Raw genomic sequence first — 17,581 nt, 5'->3', positions numbered from 1 at the left:
ATGTATCTGGACGCTACTGTGTGCAGAGGTCTGCGTCCCCTCGTGGTGACCAGCGGCGACTGTGAAGTGCTGTGTGTCTGTCCCACAGCCTCTGGCTCCTGAGGGTGCAGGGCCCCTAGGCTGCACCTCTGCTTGTTGTAGGGAATGGGGGGGCACACCTGGATGGGTCCCCCCCTTCATCTGGGGGGTGATGCCCTACGGTTTTCTCTCTTCACTGTTCCACCGATTTTGCCTTAGTGAGCAAAATTGACGGCCCGCTTTTGAAAACAAAATACGTGGAAGGTGAAGAGCTGCTCTCGGCAGGCATGAGTTACCCGGGGCTCTGGAAGGCGGGAGGCACTCTGGCTTCATGCCACGGTCAGGTTCTGCATGCCCAGCGCTGCTGTGCTCCGGATCTGAGGCTTCGGGAGCACTTGACGCAGGAGGAGTGGTTGGTGAGAATGGGACAAGGAAGCCCGTTTTCAGTGCTGGTTCCACAGGTTGATCTCAGAGTGAGGGAGCCCTTCTCATCTTGGGAGCGGCTGCGGGCCCCAGCCTGTGTGAGGCGTGTGTGTCGGCTGCCCGGCGGCCAGGCCTGAGGCTGTGCCCACCTTTCTCTCTCATGCTAGCGCCCTCTACGCCCTGGGGATGACAGCTGTGGGCCTGGCCATCCTGTGGTATGTTTTCCGTCTGGCTGGAATGACAGGACGGGAAGGCGGATTCAGTGCTTTTGTAAGTTGTACTTACCGTCTCCCCGAGCTTGTGGTCCTGGGGTTCGTCTGTTTGTGCTGACCCTTTCCCGTCACCTGCAGGATGAGTGCACAGTGGACGTCCGCCTGGACGTCGTCCGGCAGCTCCTCTTTCCTTCCGCTTGGCTGACCTGGGGGGCGTCGCACTGGCTCCAGCTGAGGCCTCGCTCCCGGCACGTGGGTGGCCGAGCCCAGGGGTTTCCTCTGCACTGTGTCCTGCGTTCTGCACTCTCAGCTGGACCTGACTCTCTGGGGGGTTTCCCCTGCTAGCCGAGACAGCTTTAAAGGTTGTCTTGAAAAGGGCGACCTTTATGGACTTCAGAAGTATTCTTCTGTTGTCATGGCATTCACTGTAACGTGCACTTTCCCTCCCCCTCAAGTCGTACCTGGCCTGTCAGCCGCATCAGCAGAGGGCCGCGGAGGAGCCCCTCCTGGGAACCGGCCGGGGGGACAGCGCCCCAGTTTCCCCCTGGACTGGGGCCCTCGGTAGCTCAGGACGTGCACGCACACTGTCAGCGGCAGCATGGTGTCTCGTGGGGTGCGCCGGACCTGGCTCAGCCCGTTTGATAGTTCTTGCACACTTTGGGCTGTTTATCGTTGTATTTAGATAATGCTGGGGCGAATCCCACGCAGCTGCATCTTTTGAGCCTGTCCTGAAGGAGATCGTGGCCGAGGTTGAGCTCCTCGCCAAGAGCTTGTCTGTCCAGCCAGATTGCGCTCCAGCAATTGACCAAGCAACTTTTTTACCACCACTCCCCAGAACTGCGTGTCGTTACATAACTTTTATAATCAGAAAAAGAAATCACACGTAGTGGGGAAGGTCACACGGAGAAGTAAGATGGCTCATGCAGAGACGTTGTCACCTAGTTGACGCGGGGAGTGTTTTCCTTTAAGGCAGATTGCTGGGCGCAGGGGGCTTTCTAGCTGTCAGCGCCCTCGTGTGTCTGGACCGTGCCCTTAGCTGCCGTCTGAGTGAGTGGGGACGGTGGGGCAGGACGTGCAGGTGAGCCGGCGCCCAGGGCTCCTCCGCCCTGTCCTACTGGGCTGCACAGGGCTCCGCCCTTTGTCTTTCTGCCCAGAATCAGCTTAAAATGGCTCGCTTCACGATTGTGGATGGCAAGACGGGGAAAGGAGTCAGCTTCAAAGATGTGGCAGGAATGCATGAGGCCAAGCTGGAGGTTAAGGAGTTTGTGGATTATCTCAAGGTGAGTGGGTGGCGGTTGCGGCGCAGGGGGCGGGGCGGACTGCCTGGCCGGTGCCGCGCTACACAATGAGCCCCCTGCTTGGCCGGCACCTAAGTGCTGCCTTCCGTGACCACGGTGCCCTGCGCTGCCTGTCACCCGTCACCGCAGAGCACTCTGCTTTCCCAGAGCCACGTGGACATCACCCGAGGCCCCCGACAGTCATGTCCCGAAGGTTCTCTGGAGCGCCGGGGGTCAGTGCGTGTCCTCTGCTGCTTTTCTAGAGCCCAGAGCGCTTCCTTCAGCTCGGAGCCAAGGTCCCGAAGGGCGCACTGCTGCTCGGCCCCCCCGGCTGCGGGAAGACGCTGCTGGCCAAGGCGGTGGCCACAGAGGCCCAGGTGCCCTTCCTCGCGATGGCTGGCCCGGAGTTCGTAGAGGTCATTGGAGGTGGGCCCCGTGACCACGTGTCCAGGGCGCGCTCCTTCTGCAGTGGCTGGTTGCCTTAGGGGGTCGTGGGTGTGGAGGGAACGGGGCGCTGACGTTCTGGGGAGCCGTGGTCTGGGGGGTCCAGGAGGGAGTGGGCCGGCACACGTGCAGCAGGGTCCGCCTGCTGGGGCTTCCCCGAGAGCAGGGTCCATGCCCCTGACCTGCCCGCTTCCCCATCCCCTGTGTCCTCAGGCCTCGGCGCGGCCCGTGTGCGGAGCCTCTTCAAGGAAGCCCGTGCCCGGGCCCCCTGCATCGTGTACATCGACGAGATCGACGCCGTGGGCAAGAGGCGCTCCACCACCGTGTCCGGCTTCTCCAACACGGAGGAGGAGCAGACGCTCAACCAGCTGCTGGTGGAGATGGACGGTGAGCGCTGCTCGGGCCGGGTCGCAGGGCTGCTCGTGCGCCCTGAGGGTTTGTCAGCACTGGGAACTCTTCCTCCGGCATGTGATCACCAGAAACACAGCTTTCACTTTCCCAAAGTCAGGGCAGTAGTTCAGAAAGAAAAAGGAAGAAAGGTGGGGATGCCGTGTCGGGCTGGGTCACGACGGTGGTGGTCAGTCTCAGAGGAGCCCAGGGAGTCTTGCTGCTGTGAGAGTGTCTGTGCCCGGCGTGGGTGCGGCCGGTGCCTCAGATGCACGGCCGGGGGTGCTGTGTCTGCTGCCCTTGAGATGACCTGTGGACTGGCTTCCACACAATTTCTTTTTCTTTTTAACGGAATTGGTTTTTTTTGAGCTACTCCTGTAAGATCCTCTTTGGAGTGTGTGTGTGTGTGTGTGTGTGTGTGTGTGTGTGTGTGTGTGTGTGTGCGCGCGTGCACGCGCGCATGTGTGTGTGTAGATATTGTGTTTGTTTTCATTGTGCTAAAATATACGAAGCATAAATTTTACTGTTTTAACCATTTTTAAATGCAGTGTTTAGTGGCAGTAAGTACATTCCCATTGTTGTATGACCATCACCACCATCCGTCTCCAGACCTTTCTCATCTTCCCAAACACAAATTGTCCCCATTAAGTACCGACTCGGCATTCTCCCCTCCCCCAGCCCCTGGCCCCACCATCCTCCCATCGGTGTCTGATTTTAGTGGGAACGTACAGGGTTTGTCCTGTTGTGACTGGCTTATTTCACTCAGCATCATGTCCTCAAGGTTCACAGGGTCTTAGTTCCCTGACCAGGGATCGAACCCACACCCCCTGCATTGGAAGCACAGTGCCTTAACCAGTGGACCGCCAGGAAGTCTCAGAATTCCCTTCCTTTTTAAGCTTGAGTAATGTTCCCAGGTGCGGATGGACCATGGTTGGCTTATCCGCTCGTCTCTCGATGGACTCTGTTGGTTGTTGTGAATGATGCTGCTGTGAACATGGGCACACAGATCTCTTTTCAAGTCCCAGCCGCGTAGGACCCAGTTTTAATTTTTCTTTCATCAGAATTCCAGTGCTGTTTTAGGTATTGTAGGTAAGGAAAACACTTTTTTCTCAAAGTAGTTTTGGTCTAAGAGAACCATTTATTTGTATTTTTTTTTTAATATTTATCTTTTATTTTGGCTGCGCCAGTCTTAGTTGCGGCATGTGGGCTCTTAGTTGTGGCGTGCGTGAGGGATCTAGTTCCCTGACCAGGGATCGAACCCAGGCCCCCTGCATTGGGAGCGCGGTCTTACCCACTGGACCACCAGGGAGTCCCTGTTCGTGTATTTATGTTCCTCTTAAAGTACTCTCGGCGTTTGGGATGGTGGACCTGGTGGCCAGCGTGTGGGCAGTGGAATCCGATTGTGTGTGGCTAAGGGCGAGACTGTTTTATTTAGCCTCTCATTTTCAAAGAGTTTCAGACTTACAAAAACAATGGAAAAGCAGTCAGAGTTCCTATGACCATTCCCTTCCCCACGCAGCCCAGAGGCCGACGTGGATGAGGCCTGACACAGGTGGCCAGCAGCTGCCTCTGGCCTGCAGATGTGCCCTTTCTGGCCCAGGGTCCAGCCCAGCCTCGCGTTGCTTACTTGTCCTGTCTCCTTGGTCTCCAGCCTGGGCCTGTCTTTATGTCCTTGTCCTCGTGACTGTGGCACTTCTTCCAGGCCAGGCCCTGGAAAGGACGCCCCCTGTGAGGCTGCTGTGTCCTCCGAGTGAGGTTGAGCCCCGCGTGTGTGGCAGGAGCCGCTCAACAGCCTCGGTGGCATCACTGTGCACGGTGGTGCCCCCGTGCCCCGACTCTGTGCTGGGACGCGGGCCTGCAGCCCTGGGCAGGTCGGGCGCTGCTGCAGGGGAGGCATTTCGTCATCTTTTCAGATGTGTGAGAAATCAAAGTGTGGTTCCCACGGCAGAGGAAAGGGCTGCCTCGCCAGGGCCTGAGGATGGTTTGCGTCTGGAGCTGCCCCTGGAGACCTGCGTCTCCCTCTCGTCCGGGTGTCCGTCAGGATGGCTCAGGGACTCTGCCCCGTGGTCAGGGTCTGAGGAGCAAGCTTCCTGGGGAGGACGTGCCTGGGAACTCGGTGTCTGTGCAGCTGAGATGAAGCTCTGGGGGTCGCTCCCTGGAGATGGGCCCTCCTGGGGCCCCTCACCCACCCCCGCTGCTCCCCGCTCTGAGCAGCCCCTCCCCGTGTGCTGGGCTGTGAGCAGCTGGACCCTGAGCGCCCCGTCTGGTCGTCTGCAAGTTAGACTCCGAGTCTCCAGAAACCCCGTCGCAGGGTTTGATGAGCGTGCTGTCAGAAGTGCTGCATCTCAGCCGTGGGGAACCTTGGTGATGCCGTGGGACACGGCAGAGCGTGTCTGGAAGCCACCGTCAAGCTCCACGGCCCTGGCGGCTGTGCCAGACTCACGTTGTCCTGCGGCTGCCCGCCCGAGTGCTGGCCCCGGGGGCTTGTGGGCCATGGGGGGACGCGGCGGGGTGCGCGCCCCTCCTCCCCTCCTGTCCTCCGAGCCGGGGTTTCCTGACGTGTCGAGTGAGGCTGATGCGTGACCTCACCCATAGTTGTGACCTTGTGTGCGTGACGGTGGGGCTCCCTCGTGGCCCGCTGTGGCCGAGCACCTGGGCCCCGGGAGCAGTACCCCCCTCTCTCTGCTCCTGCTGCTTTTTGCGCTTGAAGCCAGAGACCACCCTTCCGGGTGATGTGCACCCCCAGGAAGCGTTCCCAGCTGGCGCCTTCTCTGACGGGCCCCTCTGTGCCGCCAGGAGAGGAACAGCTTCCACCGGCTTTGCTGCAGCCGTGGGCCCCCCAGGACCCGCCCCCCAGGCCGTGGAGCACCCCTCAGAGGCCCTGGCAGGGCTGGACCGCCGCCCGCGGGCCTTTGTGCACAGACACAGCTGAGCGTCTGAGGAGCCGTTGTCACCCCTCAGGGAGGAGCAGTGTCTGCTCATCCAAGTGCAGCGCATGCAGCAAGTGCAGCGCATGCAGCAAGTGCAGCGCATGCAGTGGACCTGGTGCCGCAGTGGGAAGCCGGCAGGGGCGGGGCGCCTGCGCTCCCTCTCACAGCCCAGTGGGCGCAAGGAGGCCTTCGCTCCTCGCCCCCCACCATGGGCGTCTCCGTCCACACCCCCGTGGCCTCGATTCCGCCTGGAGTCTGTAGAAAGGCCCGGGTACCTAAGCCCCAAGGACCTCCTGTGCAGCACGGGGAGCTGTAGTCAGCATCTTGTAACAACTTCTGATGGGAAAGAATCTGAAAAAGAATATGTATACGTACATACGAAAGAATACTTGGATCACTGCGCTGTGATTCAGTGCTACACCTGAAGCACTATAAATAAGCTATACTTCATTAAGAAAGCGAAAATTAATTAAGGAAAAAGAGGAAACCGCAGGTAGCGCTCACACGGCCTTTTCCGTGTTAGTCTGTGACCCGTGTTAAGTGAATTTCTGTGTGAGGTGTGAGGCTTGGTCACAGCTCACTTTGTGTGTGGACGTCCAGCCGCTCCAGCACCTCTTGTTGAAGTGCTGTCCTTCCTGCGCTGAGCCTTCAGCGTTGCGGGAGCCCAGCCGGGCGCCTCTGGAGAGCATGTTCTCGGCCCCCGGCTGCTGGTCCACGACTCTGTCCTCCTCACACACACGTCCCTGTTACTTAGCTGAGCACTCATTCCTGAAGGTAGAGTCATTCCTCTCACTTCATTCAAAATAGTGGCAAGAGCAGACGCGGGGAGGATGTGAAGAGACTGGATCCCAGGTCTGTGCGTGAACCTGGACTCTGATTTGAGTGAAGCAGCTGTGATGACGCATCTGTGAAGCAGCAGGGGAAGCGAACCTGACCCCCTGCGGCGGGAGAGGGAGAACCTGCAGCCTCCCGGGACACAGCTCGGCCGGCTCTGAACATGCTGGACACACACGGCACGTTGACCCGGTGTCCACAAAACACGCGTGCACCAGTGTTCACTGGCTTGTAACAGCTGAAACCTGGAAAGAGGCCGTGTGTTCTGCGGTGGGTGCGTGGCTATGCCCTGATGTGTTCTCATGGGGGTACCAGGCAGCAGTGAAGAGACGCTCGCTGTTGTTATGCCCGACTGCCTGGCTGGGTCTCGGGGTTTATGCTGAGTGAAAAAGGCCAGCCTCAAAAGGTTACAGGCCGTCTGCTTCAATTTATATGAGACCGCGCAAATGACGGTTCTGGGAAGGAGAACACGCGAGTGGCGGGGAGGGGACAAGGCTGTGCAGGGAGGTCTTTGTGGCGGTGGGATCTGCCTCCGTCCGGGGTGGAGGCCGGGCACCGCGCAGAGAGATGCATACCCGTCAGACGGGGTTGCGGCAGCTTCGGCTCCACGTGGGAGCAACCTGACACGCAGCCACGGGGACATCTGTACGGTTTCTGCCACTTGCGGTGTGCCCAGAGCTATGCCAGTCCCTGCTTGCTGACGCAGAGGCCATGGCCGTCCTGCGGGAGTCCCCGCCTGCAGCTCCGGGCTCACGCTCACCCTGGCCCGGCTGCTGCTTCCTTCTGCACCCGTTATTCCTACTGTTTTTCAACATTATTTCACTGTTGTATAATCTCAGGATTCTGTGTTCACAGCCCCAGCCTGTGGCAGGCAGGCGTTTGGGGAATCTGAGTGGGGAGCCCCGGCAGGTGTCCCAGGTAGCGCTCTGGGACTCGAGGCGGAGGGGCTCCTCCATCCCCAGGTGTCCCGGGAAGTGGACCCGGCCAGCTCTGCCCAGGGCCCCTCCCTCCAGCAGGCGTCTCATTTCCATTTCAGAGTTTCGCTTTTCCTAAAATTGAGCATAGGCAATCGGGGCAGAGGGGCTGGTGCATCACGTATGCTGGGTGGTGCTTGCTTTTGTCCGAGTTTATTTCAAAAGTCTGAGTTATTTTAAGATGCTGCCTTTGTGTTGGGAAGCAGATGCATTTCTGCACTGTCCACTCTCGAGCCGTGAGTGGGCCCAGGCTCCATGAGGTGTCTGGGCTCACCACATCCCAAAATGCAGAGCCCAGGCTGGGAGCCTGGTCTCTGGGAGACATTTCTTTGAAGTTCTGGAGTGATTTCCTTGGGGCTGGGTGTGGTTTGGGCTGTCCTGGTGGTGTCAACCCCTGGGCGAGGTGGGTGCCCTCCCTGGGTCGGGGCTACCTGGGCCCCTGGCCGCCGTCCTGGGATCGTGCAGTAGAGTGAAGGACTCTGATTTCACTTCCGTTGAAAGACTTTGTACAGGTGATATGAAATTGTATTTGTCAATGTCAGTTTATTACAGATTAAGTTAGCAAAAGATGGATCCTGGCATCTTTATTTTTTAAACTTTGTGTCATGGAACTTTTCCAAAGCTGGGGAGAGCCTGCTTTGAGTGCTGTGCCCCAGCCCAGCCTCGGTGCCTGTCGTAACTACGGCCAGTTCTGTCTGCCAACACCCCTGCCTCTTCCCCCGTGGGTTAAAGCAGACCCAGAGTTCTGCACCTTCACTAGGAGAAATAACTCCCTATCATTGTGACACTTGTTCTTACTAGCATCTAACATCCAGTCGGGGTCAGATCCCCCTGGCTGCTTCGTGGGGCGTTTTTGCAATTGCTTTATTCAAATTAGCGTCCAGCCCAGGTTCACACATAGGTGTGGGCCATTAGTGATGGTTTCTGGACTTGCTTTTAAATTCTCATGAGAGACCTGGGGCCCTCAGTCCCAGTGTTGGAGGGGACATGTCCCCGATGTCCCTGGCAGTGGTGTGGGGAGGTGCCCCTTGCACCCTGGGAACACTCTTCCTGCAGGGCTGCTGTCTGGATGTGGAGGATGGCCTTGGAGGGCAGAACCGGGTTCCGACCTGCGGTTCTGCCTCTGGGCCGCGGCCTGGGAAGGAAGTGGTGGGTTCTTGCTCTTGTGGTTTTGGTGGAAGCGCTCAGGAGGGACGGGCCCGGGTGGGTCCACAGCTCTGCGTTCAGGTGCCCCGCCTCTCCTGCCCCATGTCCCTCAAGGGGGCCTGTGGGGAAGCTTCCGGGCTGGGAGCCCCACCCTAACAGCTGCTGTCTGTTCCTTCAGGAATGGGCACCACCGACCATGTCATCGTCCTTGCGGCCACCAACCGAGCTGACATTTTGGACAACGCTCTGCTGAGGCCAGGCCGACTGGACCGACACGTGTTCATCGACCTTCCCACGCTGCAGGTCAGTGCGGCCTGGCTGGCCTTTCCGGGCCTCGGCTCCCTGCTCTTCTGGGTTTTTTTGTTTTAAATTTTATTTATTTATTTATATTTTTTGGCCGTGTTGGTTCCTTGTTGCTGCGCGCGGGCTTTCTCTAGTTGCGGCGAGCAGGGGCTACTCTTCGTGCAGTGCGCAGGCTTCTCATTGCAGTGGCTTCTCTTGTTGAGGAGCACGGGCTCTAGGTGCATGGGCTTCAGTAGTTGTGACACGCGGGCTTCAGTAGTTGTGGCACATGGCCTCAGTAGTTGCGGCTCGCGGGCTCTAGAGCACAGGCTCAGTAGTCGTGGCGCACGGGCTTAGCTGCTCCGCGGCGTGTGGGATCTTTCTGGATCAGGGCTGGAACCCGTGTCCCCTGCACTGGTAGGCAGATTCCTAACCGCTGCGCCACTGGGGAAGCCCCTCTTCTCCTGGTTTTGATCCTTGTTGTTTTCCTCTTTATCCTGAAACGTCTGGGCCGAGTCCTGCGGCACAGTCTTTGCAGAGCCTCAGAGCCGTGTGCTGCATGGCTTTGGAGCACGAGCTGCACGGCTGCCCTGACGGGGTGGAGGGTGCGAGCCCCAGGGACCTCTCGGCCCCTCTGGCCGCACTTCCTCAGGCCTCTGCTCGGACGTCCACCTCCAGGGGGTTGGGCCTTCGTGGTGGCCGCCCAGGGAGCAGGAGCCTAGCATGGCTGAGGACCCAGCATGGGCAGGGGAGGGTTTGGAGGGTGAGCGTGGCAGATGGCTGGTGGGTTAACGTTCCCGCAAAGACCGACGTGGGGGTCAGGGCCGGGCCCGGGAACACCCAGCCTTGTCCTGTCGTAGGTTGTGGCCTGCCACTGCTTCCGAAGGCCTGGATTCCCGTCTTCCTGACGTGTCACACAGGGTACAAAATAACCTTTGCTACCTGTGGTGTGTGACATGCTTTATCTTCTCTTGTCTCCTTTTTTCCTTCTGGTTTTGAAACGCCGCCTGCAGCCCTGAGTTGGTTTCTCGGAGCAAAAGCTGACCTCTCGGCCGGTGGCTCCCGAGTGTCAGCTGGCGGGAGCCTGCACCCGTGTCCTTTGACCCGTGTCCCCTGTCCCGTGTCCCGCAGGAAAGGAGGGAGATCTTCGAGCAGCACCTGAGGAGCCTGAAGCTGACGCGGGCGAGCAGCTTTTACTCCCAGCGGCTGGCGGAGCTGACGCCGGGCTTCAGCGGTAGGGGCACGGGTCTCTGTCTGGGGCTGGAGAGGGCGGAGGGGGCCTCCCCAGGGACCTTCCACCCCTGCTCTGGGCCCACGGCCAGCACAGCCGGGGTGGGAGTGAGGTGTACACGCAGCAGGCAGAGGTAAGAGGACTCTCCTCCCCGAGGTTCTGTCGCCTGTGCACGCCCCCCCACCCCCGGCAGTCCTGGTGGTCCTGCCTTTGTTCCGCTCCTCCCCACTGGGGGCTGACCTGCAAGGCCACGTCTTCTCCCGGGCCCCCCACTGCCCTCCCCCACGGTCTCCGTGTTGTCACAAATCAGGTTTCTTTTCTGTATGGCTCTCGTTTTACAGGGTAATATAAGTAGAAACCCCTTTTATCGTGGTATAAATTTCTTCCCTTTGGACTTTGTTTAACGTCCTGAACTAGAACCTCATGGGTGTCAGAGAGCCTTTCTCATCCCTCGACGTCTGTGTGGAACACTAGGTGGCAGGAACCAGCAGGGGTCCAGCGAGGCGGCTGACCTCAGCCCTGCGGCCGCTCGAGGGGAATGGGGCAGACCCCTCCTCCCGCCCCCCATCTCTCTGCGTCTGCTTGAGTGCCACCCCCGTGCCCACAGGCGCTGACATCGCCAACATCTGTAACGAGGCCGCACTGCACGCTGCGCGGGAGGGGCACACGGCCGTGCACACGTCCAACCTGGACTACGCGGTGGAACGCGTCTTTGCTGGTACATGGACCCGCCCACAGGTGGGGGGCAGACCTAGAGGCCGCGCGACAGAATTATTGCCCAAGAGGGAAGACAGGTCAAGAGTTCCTGTTTTTACATCAGGCCTTAACAGTGTGACTTACTCTCGTTAGTTTAAGATACTGTGCAAACAGAAATATCATAGGGTGTCACAAGCTCAAATGTGAGTGTCCTCAGCCCATCGGCCAACGTGCGGGGCCTGAGCGCCGGACAGGCCCCTGCGCATGTCGCCAGGGGTTGGCAGCTGCGCCCCGGGCGAGGAGGAGGCCTGCTCTGCAGGAGGCTCCGTGCTCTGTGTTGGGCGGGGCCGGCGCCTGCAGCTGTGCTCACCTGCTGCCGTACGTACGCGGGGTCCTTGGCCTTCTGTGAGGAGAGCAGGACGAGCTCCCACAGCCCGGGGGCAACACCAGAGGCCATCAGTGCGCCTCGTCCTCCCGCAGGGTTTAGAGCAAATCATTGAGGGTGGCACCAAGGAGCAGGCCCCTCCCACAGGTGGGCCCGCCACCCGCAGTTTGAGTTCAGACCTAGGACAGGTGCCTCTGCAGCCTGGGCACAAGCCAGCGTCAGTTTCTCGCTGTAAATTACGTTTTGTGTAAGCCATTTCTTTTACGTGGAAAGTGACACGCTTACAGCGAGAGTATCCGAACGGGAAAGACTAGAGAAAACCCGTCCAGAGTCCTGCCTGGGTGTGTGGTGCCTCGAGCGGGGTACTCCCGAGCTGCAGCGGCTGCTCCTGGGCCCGGCTCTGGGTGGGGCGATCCGACTGCCACAGCCAGTGCGTCTCAGGACGTGTCCCCTCACAGCAGGTGCTGGGGGTAGTCCCGGTCGCGTGATTTACCAAGTACCCTGAGCCTAGAGCTTGTTCAGGGTGCAGAGGTGGAAACATGCGGCTGTGTGGACGGTTGGGGACAGCGGACAGGACCTCAGCAGTGACTTGAGGGGGATGCCTGTAAGGTTGCGAGGTAAGGGGTCAGTTACTCGGGCAGGACCGGAGAGCGGGGGCTGCGGCTGCCCTGCCAGGTCTGGGGGCCGGCAGGAGACCCGAGCTCGTGCCGTCGGCCCCGCAGCCCTGTGAGGGCCTTGCCTGAGGGGCTGCTGTTGGCAGCATATACACAAGTGGGGCGAGCGAGGCCTCGCTTGGTGCCACGAGCACGCGCCTGGCCGCGTATCCGGGGTGGCCGCGCGCCTGAGCTCACCTTCCTGGGTGTTCTTTCAGGGGCCGCCAAGAAGAGCCAGGTGCTTTCCAAGGAAGAGCAGAAGGTGGTTGCGCTGCACGAGTCAGGCCACGCCCTGGTGGGCTGGCTGCTGGAGCACACGGAGGCCGTGGGGAAGGTGGGTGCCGCGGCCTGGGCCTGGCTGAGCCCGCTGTGGAAGGCCCACACGCTTGTGTGTGGAGGGGGTGCAGGGTCGGCGGCCCAGGCGCGGGGCGGGGTGGCCGCGGTCGCCCGTGGAGCTGAGGATTGCCAGGGTTGCCGTCAGCTCCGGGACGTGCTGATTTCGTGACTCCTGAGTTTAGAAAGCAGTGAGGTGAGCACACATCGTGTATTTGGCAGGCGTACCGTCGTAACGCCCCCTCAGCTGTGTGCTTTCGTGACCAGGGGTCCCTGAGTGGCCCCTGCGGACGGGGCCCGTGTTTGGGGCGTGGGTGCCCCGTGTGGAGGGTTGTAACTGTGCCCTCCACATGGGCCTGAGCCGGGGGCTTGGTCCCCCTGGCTGAGGAAGAGCTGCCTTGCTCCTTGTTCCGTGACCCCCAAAGACGGGGCTGTGCGGCAGCTGCAGCCTGCGTGGGGTGTTTCCCCGGGGGTGACGGCTGCAGCAGCACGTTGCCAGTCGGGCTTCGTCGGCCGGTGTCCTGCTGCTCAGGCCGGTCCCCGCTGTGTCCTGGGCAGAGTGCTGTGGCGAAGGCCTGTGTGTGCAGGAGCTGCCCGCCGAGAAGACCCAGTGATCAAGATAAATGTTTTCATGCAGTATCTCAAAAAATTAACATGGGAAAGCCCATGGTGAAGTAAATACCCTAATTTAAAATTGCCTGTTCTTAGGGTTTTCCATTCGACGACAGAGAGTCAGGCAGACTAGTCGTGCCGAGAAAGCCCCTTGCCCATGCTCGGCACTCCGCCAGGCGAGGTGGGGACGTGGCCTCCTGCTGCCAGAACCCTGCCCCATGGGCTCACCAGGCGCGGGCTGTGGGTGGGAGCATGGGCAGCGCAGGGCCCTCGGCGGGCCGTCCCGTCCTCGTCACCTTTCCTTCCCTCGCGAACGTGTGGTTGTGTGCAGCTGCCTCACGCCCCAACAGTGTGGGAGCCCTTCTCCGTGATGCTGTTATAAACATGGGGACAGTCACATTTGCTCCCTGCTTTGAACCCTCTGATTGAAGAGTGTCTTACTGCACCCCCCAATCTCTGAGGCCTACGTCCTGCCCACTAACTGGGGCCACCTCTGTTCTGCAGGTGTCCATCGCGCCGCGGACCAACGCAGCCCTGGGCTTCACTCAGATTCTCCCAAGAGACCAGCACCTCTTCACCAGGGAGCAGCTGTTTGAGCGGATGTGCATGGCCCTCGGCGGCCGTGCGTCCGAGTCCATCTCCTTCAACAGGGTCACTTCCGGTGAGGGGCCGGCGCCCACACGACTTCCACACCCTGCAGCCATTCTGCGTGAGGGGTGGTGAATCCGATGGAGGGGTCTGAGTAGCAGGTGCAAATGCAGTTTTGAATTTCATTAAGTGTTTCTAAAAGATGAGCTGTGGTCAAAGGAGGTTTGGAACTAAGCAAGACTTTCTAGATGATTTAGTTGTTACAAAAGCTTTTCCCGGGCTTCCCTGGTGACGCAGTGGTTGAGAGTCCGCCTGCCGATGCAGGGGACACGGGTTCGTGCCCCGGTCCGGGAAGATCCCACATGCCGCAGAGCGGCTGGGCCTGTGAGCCATGGCCGCTGAGCCTGCGCGTCCGGAGCCTGTGCTCTGCAACAGGAGAGGCCACAACAGTGAGAGGCCCACACAACGGAAAAAAAAGAAAAAGCTTTTCCCCACGTGCAGACTGTAAGCGGAGCTAGGTGGTCTCACTGGGCCGTCAGGAGGTGGAGGAGGTTCTGGGAGACTCGGGGCCCCACGGACCTGGATGTTGCCAGGTCACTGCCGGCGCCGTGAATCCAGAGATGCCTCCCGAGGAGTTGTTTTCGTTTTTTTTTTTTTTTTTTTTGCGGAAGCCCCTGAGGAGTTGTTTTTTAAACAAAAGAGCATTTTTTTAAGTTTTAAGGACCAGTGACAGGATACAGTTGTCCCCGGGTACCCTGCTCTGCTCTCAGGGGTCGGCAGGGCCCCGGGTGCCTCGACCTACACTTCCAGGAAAGAACCCCCTTTTCTGACCCCTCACTCCAGCGGCACAGGACGACCTGAGGAAGGTCACGCGCATCGCCTACTCCATGGTGAAGCAGTTCGGGATGGCGCCCAGCATCGGGCCTATCTCCTTCCCTGAGGCCCAGGACGGCATCCCAGGCATCGGACGGCGTCCCTTCAGCCAGGCCCTCCAGCAGATGATGGACCATGTGAGTCCTCCCTGGTCCCGAGCTGCATGCGGGTGGCAGACAGGCCTCGTGTGTGCTGGCTGTGTGCCCAGAGGAGTTGTGCAAGGGCCTGCTGGCGCCCAGTGGGACCGTAGACAGCACAGGACTGTGAGGGATGTCAAGTAAGTATATGTGTCCAGTGACGGAGCCAGCACCCGTGAGCCCTGCAGCTGCCCACAGGAGATGACCGCAGTGTCGCTGGCACGTAGGCAGCCGTGGGCGTGGAGGACAGACGTGGGTTCGGGGCTCCAGGAGCTGGCGGGCTGTCTGCTGGGCAGGCCCCTTGAACAGGGCATTCCCGGGGCTGGGGTGGGGGCAGGAGGCCCTTGACAGCCTTGCTCTCCTGTTCGTTGTAAGACATGAAAGGCCGTGTTCCTGAACCTGTGTTTCTTCTGTGTACCTTAGCGCCAGGGCCGGGCCACAGGGGACCCCGCGCGTGGTGGCCAGCCGCCCTGGCCCATCACAGACTCTTCTCTTCCCTTTGCAGGAAGCGAGGCTGCTGGTGGCCGCAGCCTACAGGCACACTGAGAAGGTGCTTCGGGACAACCTGGACAAGCTGCAGGCGGTGAGCCCCCACCACCCCCCGGGGCCCTGTGCCTACCTGTCCCGCCAGGAGCTGGGCCTGCCGTCACTGCCCTGCTGACGCAGCCGCTCACCCCTCCCGTGCACAGCACTCCAGAAAACGACATAACCAGCGAGGCCCACCCACCTCAACTGAACGTAGCACCTTTTGTACCTCGTTTAGCTTTGTATCATTGAACCTCTCAGGCCAGTTCCTTCAGAGGAGACGGAGGGACATCGCCAACCCTCCTGGGCCGTTACCCAGTTTCAGCCAGTAGTGGGGTCTGGTCGACGCTGTGTAGTCCTTTTCCAGCTCTTACCCTTCTCCTGGAACTTTTAAACTAAATTGTAAAGCTTAGCATAGTTTTAGGTGCCCATGGAAGCGCCAGATACAGCACAGAGCCCTCTGCCCCCAGCTGATCCCCTTGTGTTAACATCTCCCATCAGTGGGGCGCGTTCCCCACAACACAGTGACCAGCCGACGCGGACACGGCGGCGTTAACCGCAGTCCACGCTTCAGCCGCCTCGCCCAGCGCTTACCCCGCCTTCCGGTTGGTCGTCACGTCCGTCAGGCCCTCCTGGCTGGCACGGCTCCCTCCTGTTGCTGATGGCAGTGCAGGAGAGCTGGGCTGGTGTGTGTGGAACGTCCCCTAGTTGGGCTCTGTCTGGTGTCCTCATCGCCAGCCTGAGCTGTTGGGTTTGGAGGCGACCGCAGAGGTGAAGCTTCCGTGGACCCGGAGGGGGTGCAGCTCTCTGTGGACGGGCCGTCCTGTGAAGGACACTGTTCCTTCAGCGTGATGTTGTGGGCGTCGTGTTGTGGGGCCCCGAGAGCAGCAGCGCCTGCCCGCCGGGAGCCGTGCGGAACCCACCAGGACCGGCCCGCTGCCGTGCGGGGCTCCCGTGTGCGCTGGGACCTGCTCGCGCCGTCCGGGCGTGCCTGGGCTGAGCACCATAGAGCTGGCCCCCGAGCGCCGCCTTCACAGCCGGCCCTCCCTGCCCGCGATTCTGCATCTGCGGGTCGTGGGTCTCATAGTCCTGCAGTCACGTTCACTGAAGAAATCCGCGTAGGAGCGGACCCGCACACTTCAAGCCCGTGTTGCCCAGAGCCAGCTGTCGGAGCGGCCGGTGTGGGAGCAATGGGAACCCCTCAGCAGCGGGTGTGGCGGCTCTTCGTGGGCCCCTCCCCTGGTCCCATCGAGGCGGTCCTGCCCGCCAGCTCCACTGCCCGCATGCTGACGCTCACGCGTGTTTGTGAAAGAAGTTGAAGTTGCCCCAAATAAACACGTTGGGAAGGGAAGTAGAAAGCTTAATGAGGCTGGCAGCTGGCCTTTTCTCCAGGGCGGAGTCAGGGAGCGGTTCTGCGCTCTCAGCCGCCCGCCCGGCCGGCTGGTCTGGGGGCTGGGCCCTCCCTCCACCGTGCCCTGCTCTCAAAGGGCTCTTGTCCGGGCGCTCGTCAGCTGCTCACACTGGCCTCTTGTTCTTGCAGCTGTCGAACGCCCTGCTGGAAAAGGAAGTGATCAACTACGAGGACATCGAGGCCCTCATCGGCCCGCCCCCCCATGGGCCCAAGAAGAGGATTGCGCCGCAGAGGTGGAGCGACGCCCAGAGGGAGAAACGGGAGGCGGGGGAGGCGGAGGCGGCCGGCAGCAGCCCCTGCAGGGGGAGGAGCAGTCCTGGCCCCGATAGCTGGACCACCTTGCTGGCCGCCCGAGACGGTCCCTCCTCTCAGCCCTCGCAGGTCTCAGCTCAAGGCCCCTGAGATCTATTTATTGACTTCCCTGCCCGGGACAAGTAAATGTCTCTGCAGAGACGCACGGTTTCCTTCGTGTTTGTGGGTCGTTCTCGCCTGTGGGAGGGTCACCGGTGCGCACGGAGCGCCCTGTCTTGTGGGGGCCCTGAACAGCCTCGTGGTGTGGGGCCTGGGCCGGGCTCCTCCCGGCTCCTGAGACTTGGTCAGGATGCTCAGGGCTCCGCCATGACAGGGCCTCCAAGCCCCTCATTGCTTGTCCTCCGCGGGGCCCTGTCCTGGGCTCGCTCATCAGTGGGTCACAGGGACAGGCACTGGGCCTGGAGGAGTGAAGCACCGTCACCTGCTGCCGCGTGGACGGGTGCACACAAGGGGCCCTGGGGGGACACCTGGGAACTGTGACCACTAATAAATGCTGTGGATGGAGGCCTCTGTTTCCTGCGTGGCCAGCTCTGCCCCGAGGGCCGTCCTGGGTCACGGATACTATATTCACACGGTGTGATGTTATCTGCGAGGTGACCAGTTGGGACCCCTCCCTCTTGTAGGACTCTGGGAGGGAGGGTGTGGGACAGATGGACGGGTTGCAGTCGGCCCCCGCGTCCCCGGCAGTGTGACCCACTTGGGGGCTCCCGCCTGCTCCTCGTTGCTTCCACCTCCCCTGTGCATCGGCGCCCCGAGGAAGCTCATGGGGGCGAGCGGCCCAAGAGATGCTTCACCATCTGCCCCAGTTCCCCAGGTTCCTTCCCAAAGATCGGCCGAGGGTTCAGAGGGTGAGGCTGGCGTCTTCGCCATGGGGCGGCCTCTGTAATCTCACACGGAT

General features: G+C 60.6%; 1 protein-coding gene across 1 annotated transcript in view; it reads left to right on the top strand.

Annotated features, from left to right (window-relative positions):
- The window catches only part of SPG7 (SPG7 matrix AAA peptidase subunit, paraplegin), a 30,894-nt gene extending 13,712 nt beyond the window's left edge, over positions 1 to 17,182 (top strand). Inside the window, 13 exon segments of the mRNA XM_082862039.1 lie at positions 609 to 711; positions 1,808 to 1,933; positions 2,194 to 2,356; positions 2,588 to 2,761; positions 8,824 to 8,948; positions 10,059 to 10,161; positions 10,766 to 10,876; positions 12,111 to 12,226; positions 13,342 to 13,498; positions 14,269 to 14,435; positions 14,941 to 15,018; positions 16,501 to 16,651; positions 16,654 to 17,182. Of these exon segments, the coding sequence (XP_082718165.1) occupies positions 609 to 711; positions 1,808 to 1,933; positions 2,194 to 2,356; positions 2,588 to 2,761; positions 8,824 to 8,948; positions 10,059 to 10,161; positions 10,766 to 10,876; positions 12,111 to 12,226; positions 13,342 to 13,498; positions 14,269 to 14,435; positions 14,941 to 15,018; positions 16,501 to 16,651; positions 16,654 to 16,700 (1,621 nt within the window). The 3' untranslated portion in view covers positions 16,701 to 17,182.
- The last annotated feature ends 399 nt before the right edge of the window (positions 17,183 to 17,581 follow it).

This window comes from Leucopleurus acutus (genome assembly GCF_964270905.1).
Source record: "Leucopleurus acutus genome assembly, chromosome: 20".
Taxonomy (NCBI): Eukaryota; Metazoa; Chordata; class Mammalia; order Artiodactyla; family Delphinidae; genus Leucopleurus; species Leucopleurus acutus.
The sequence above is the reverse complement of the archived record's forward strand: the minus strand, read 5'-3'. Positions and strand labels throughout refer to the sequence as shown.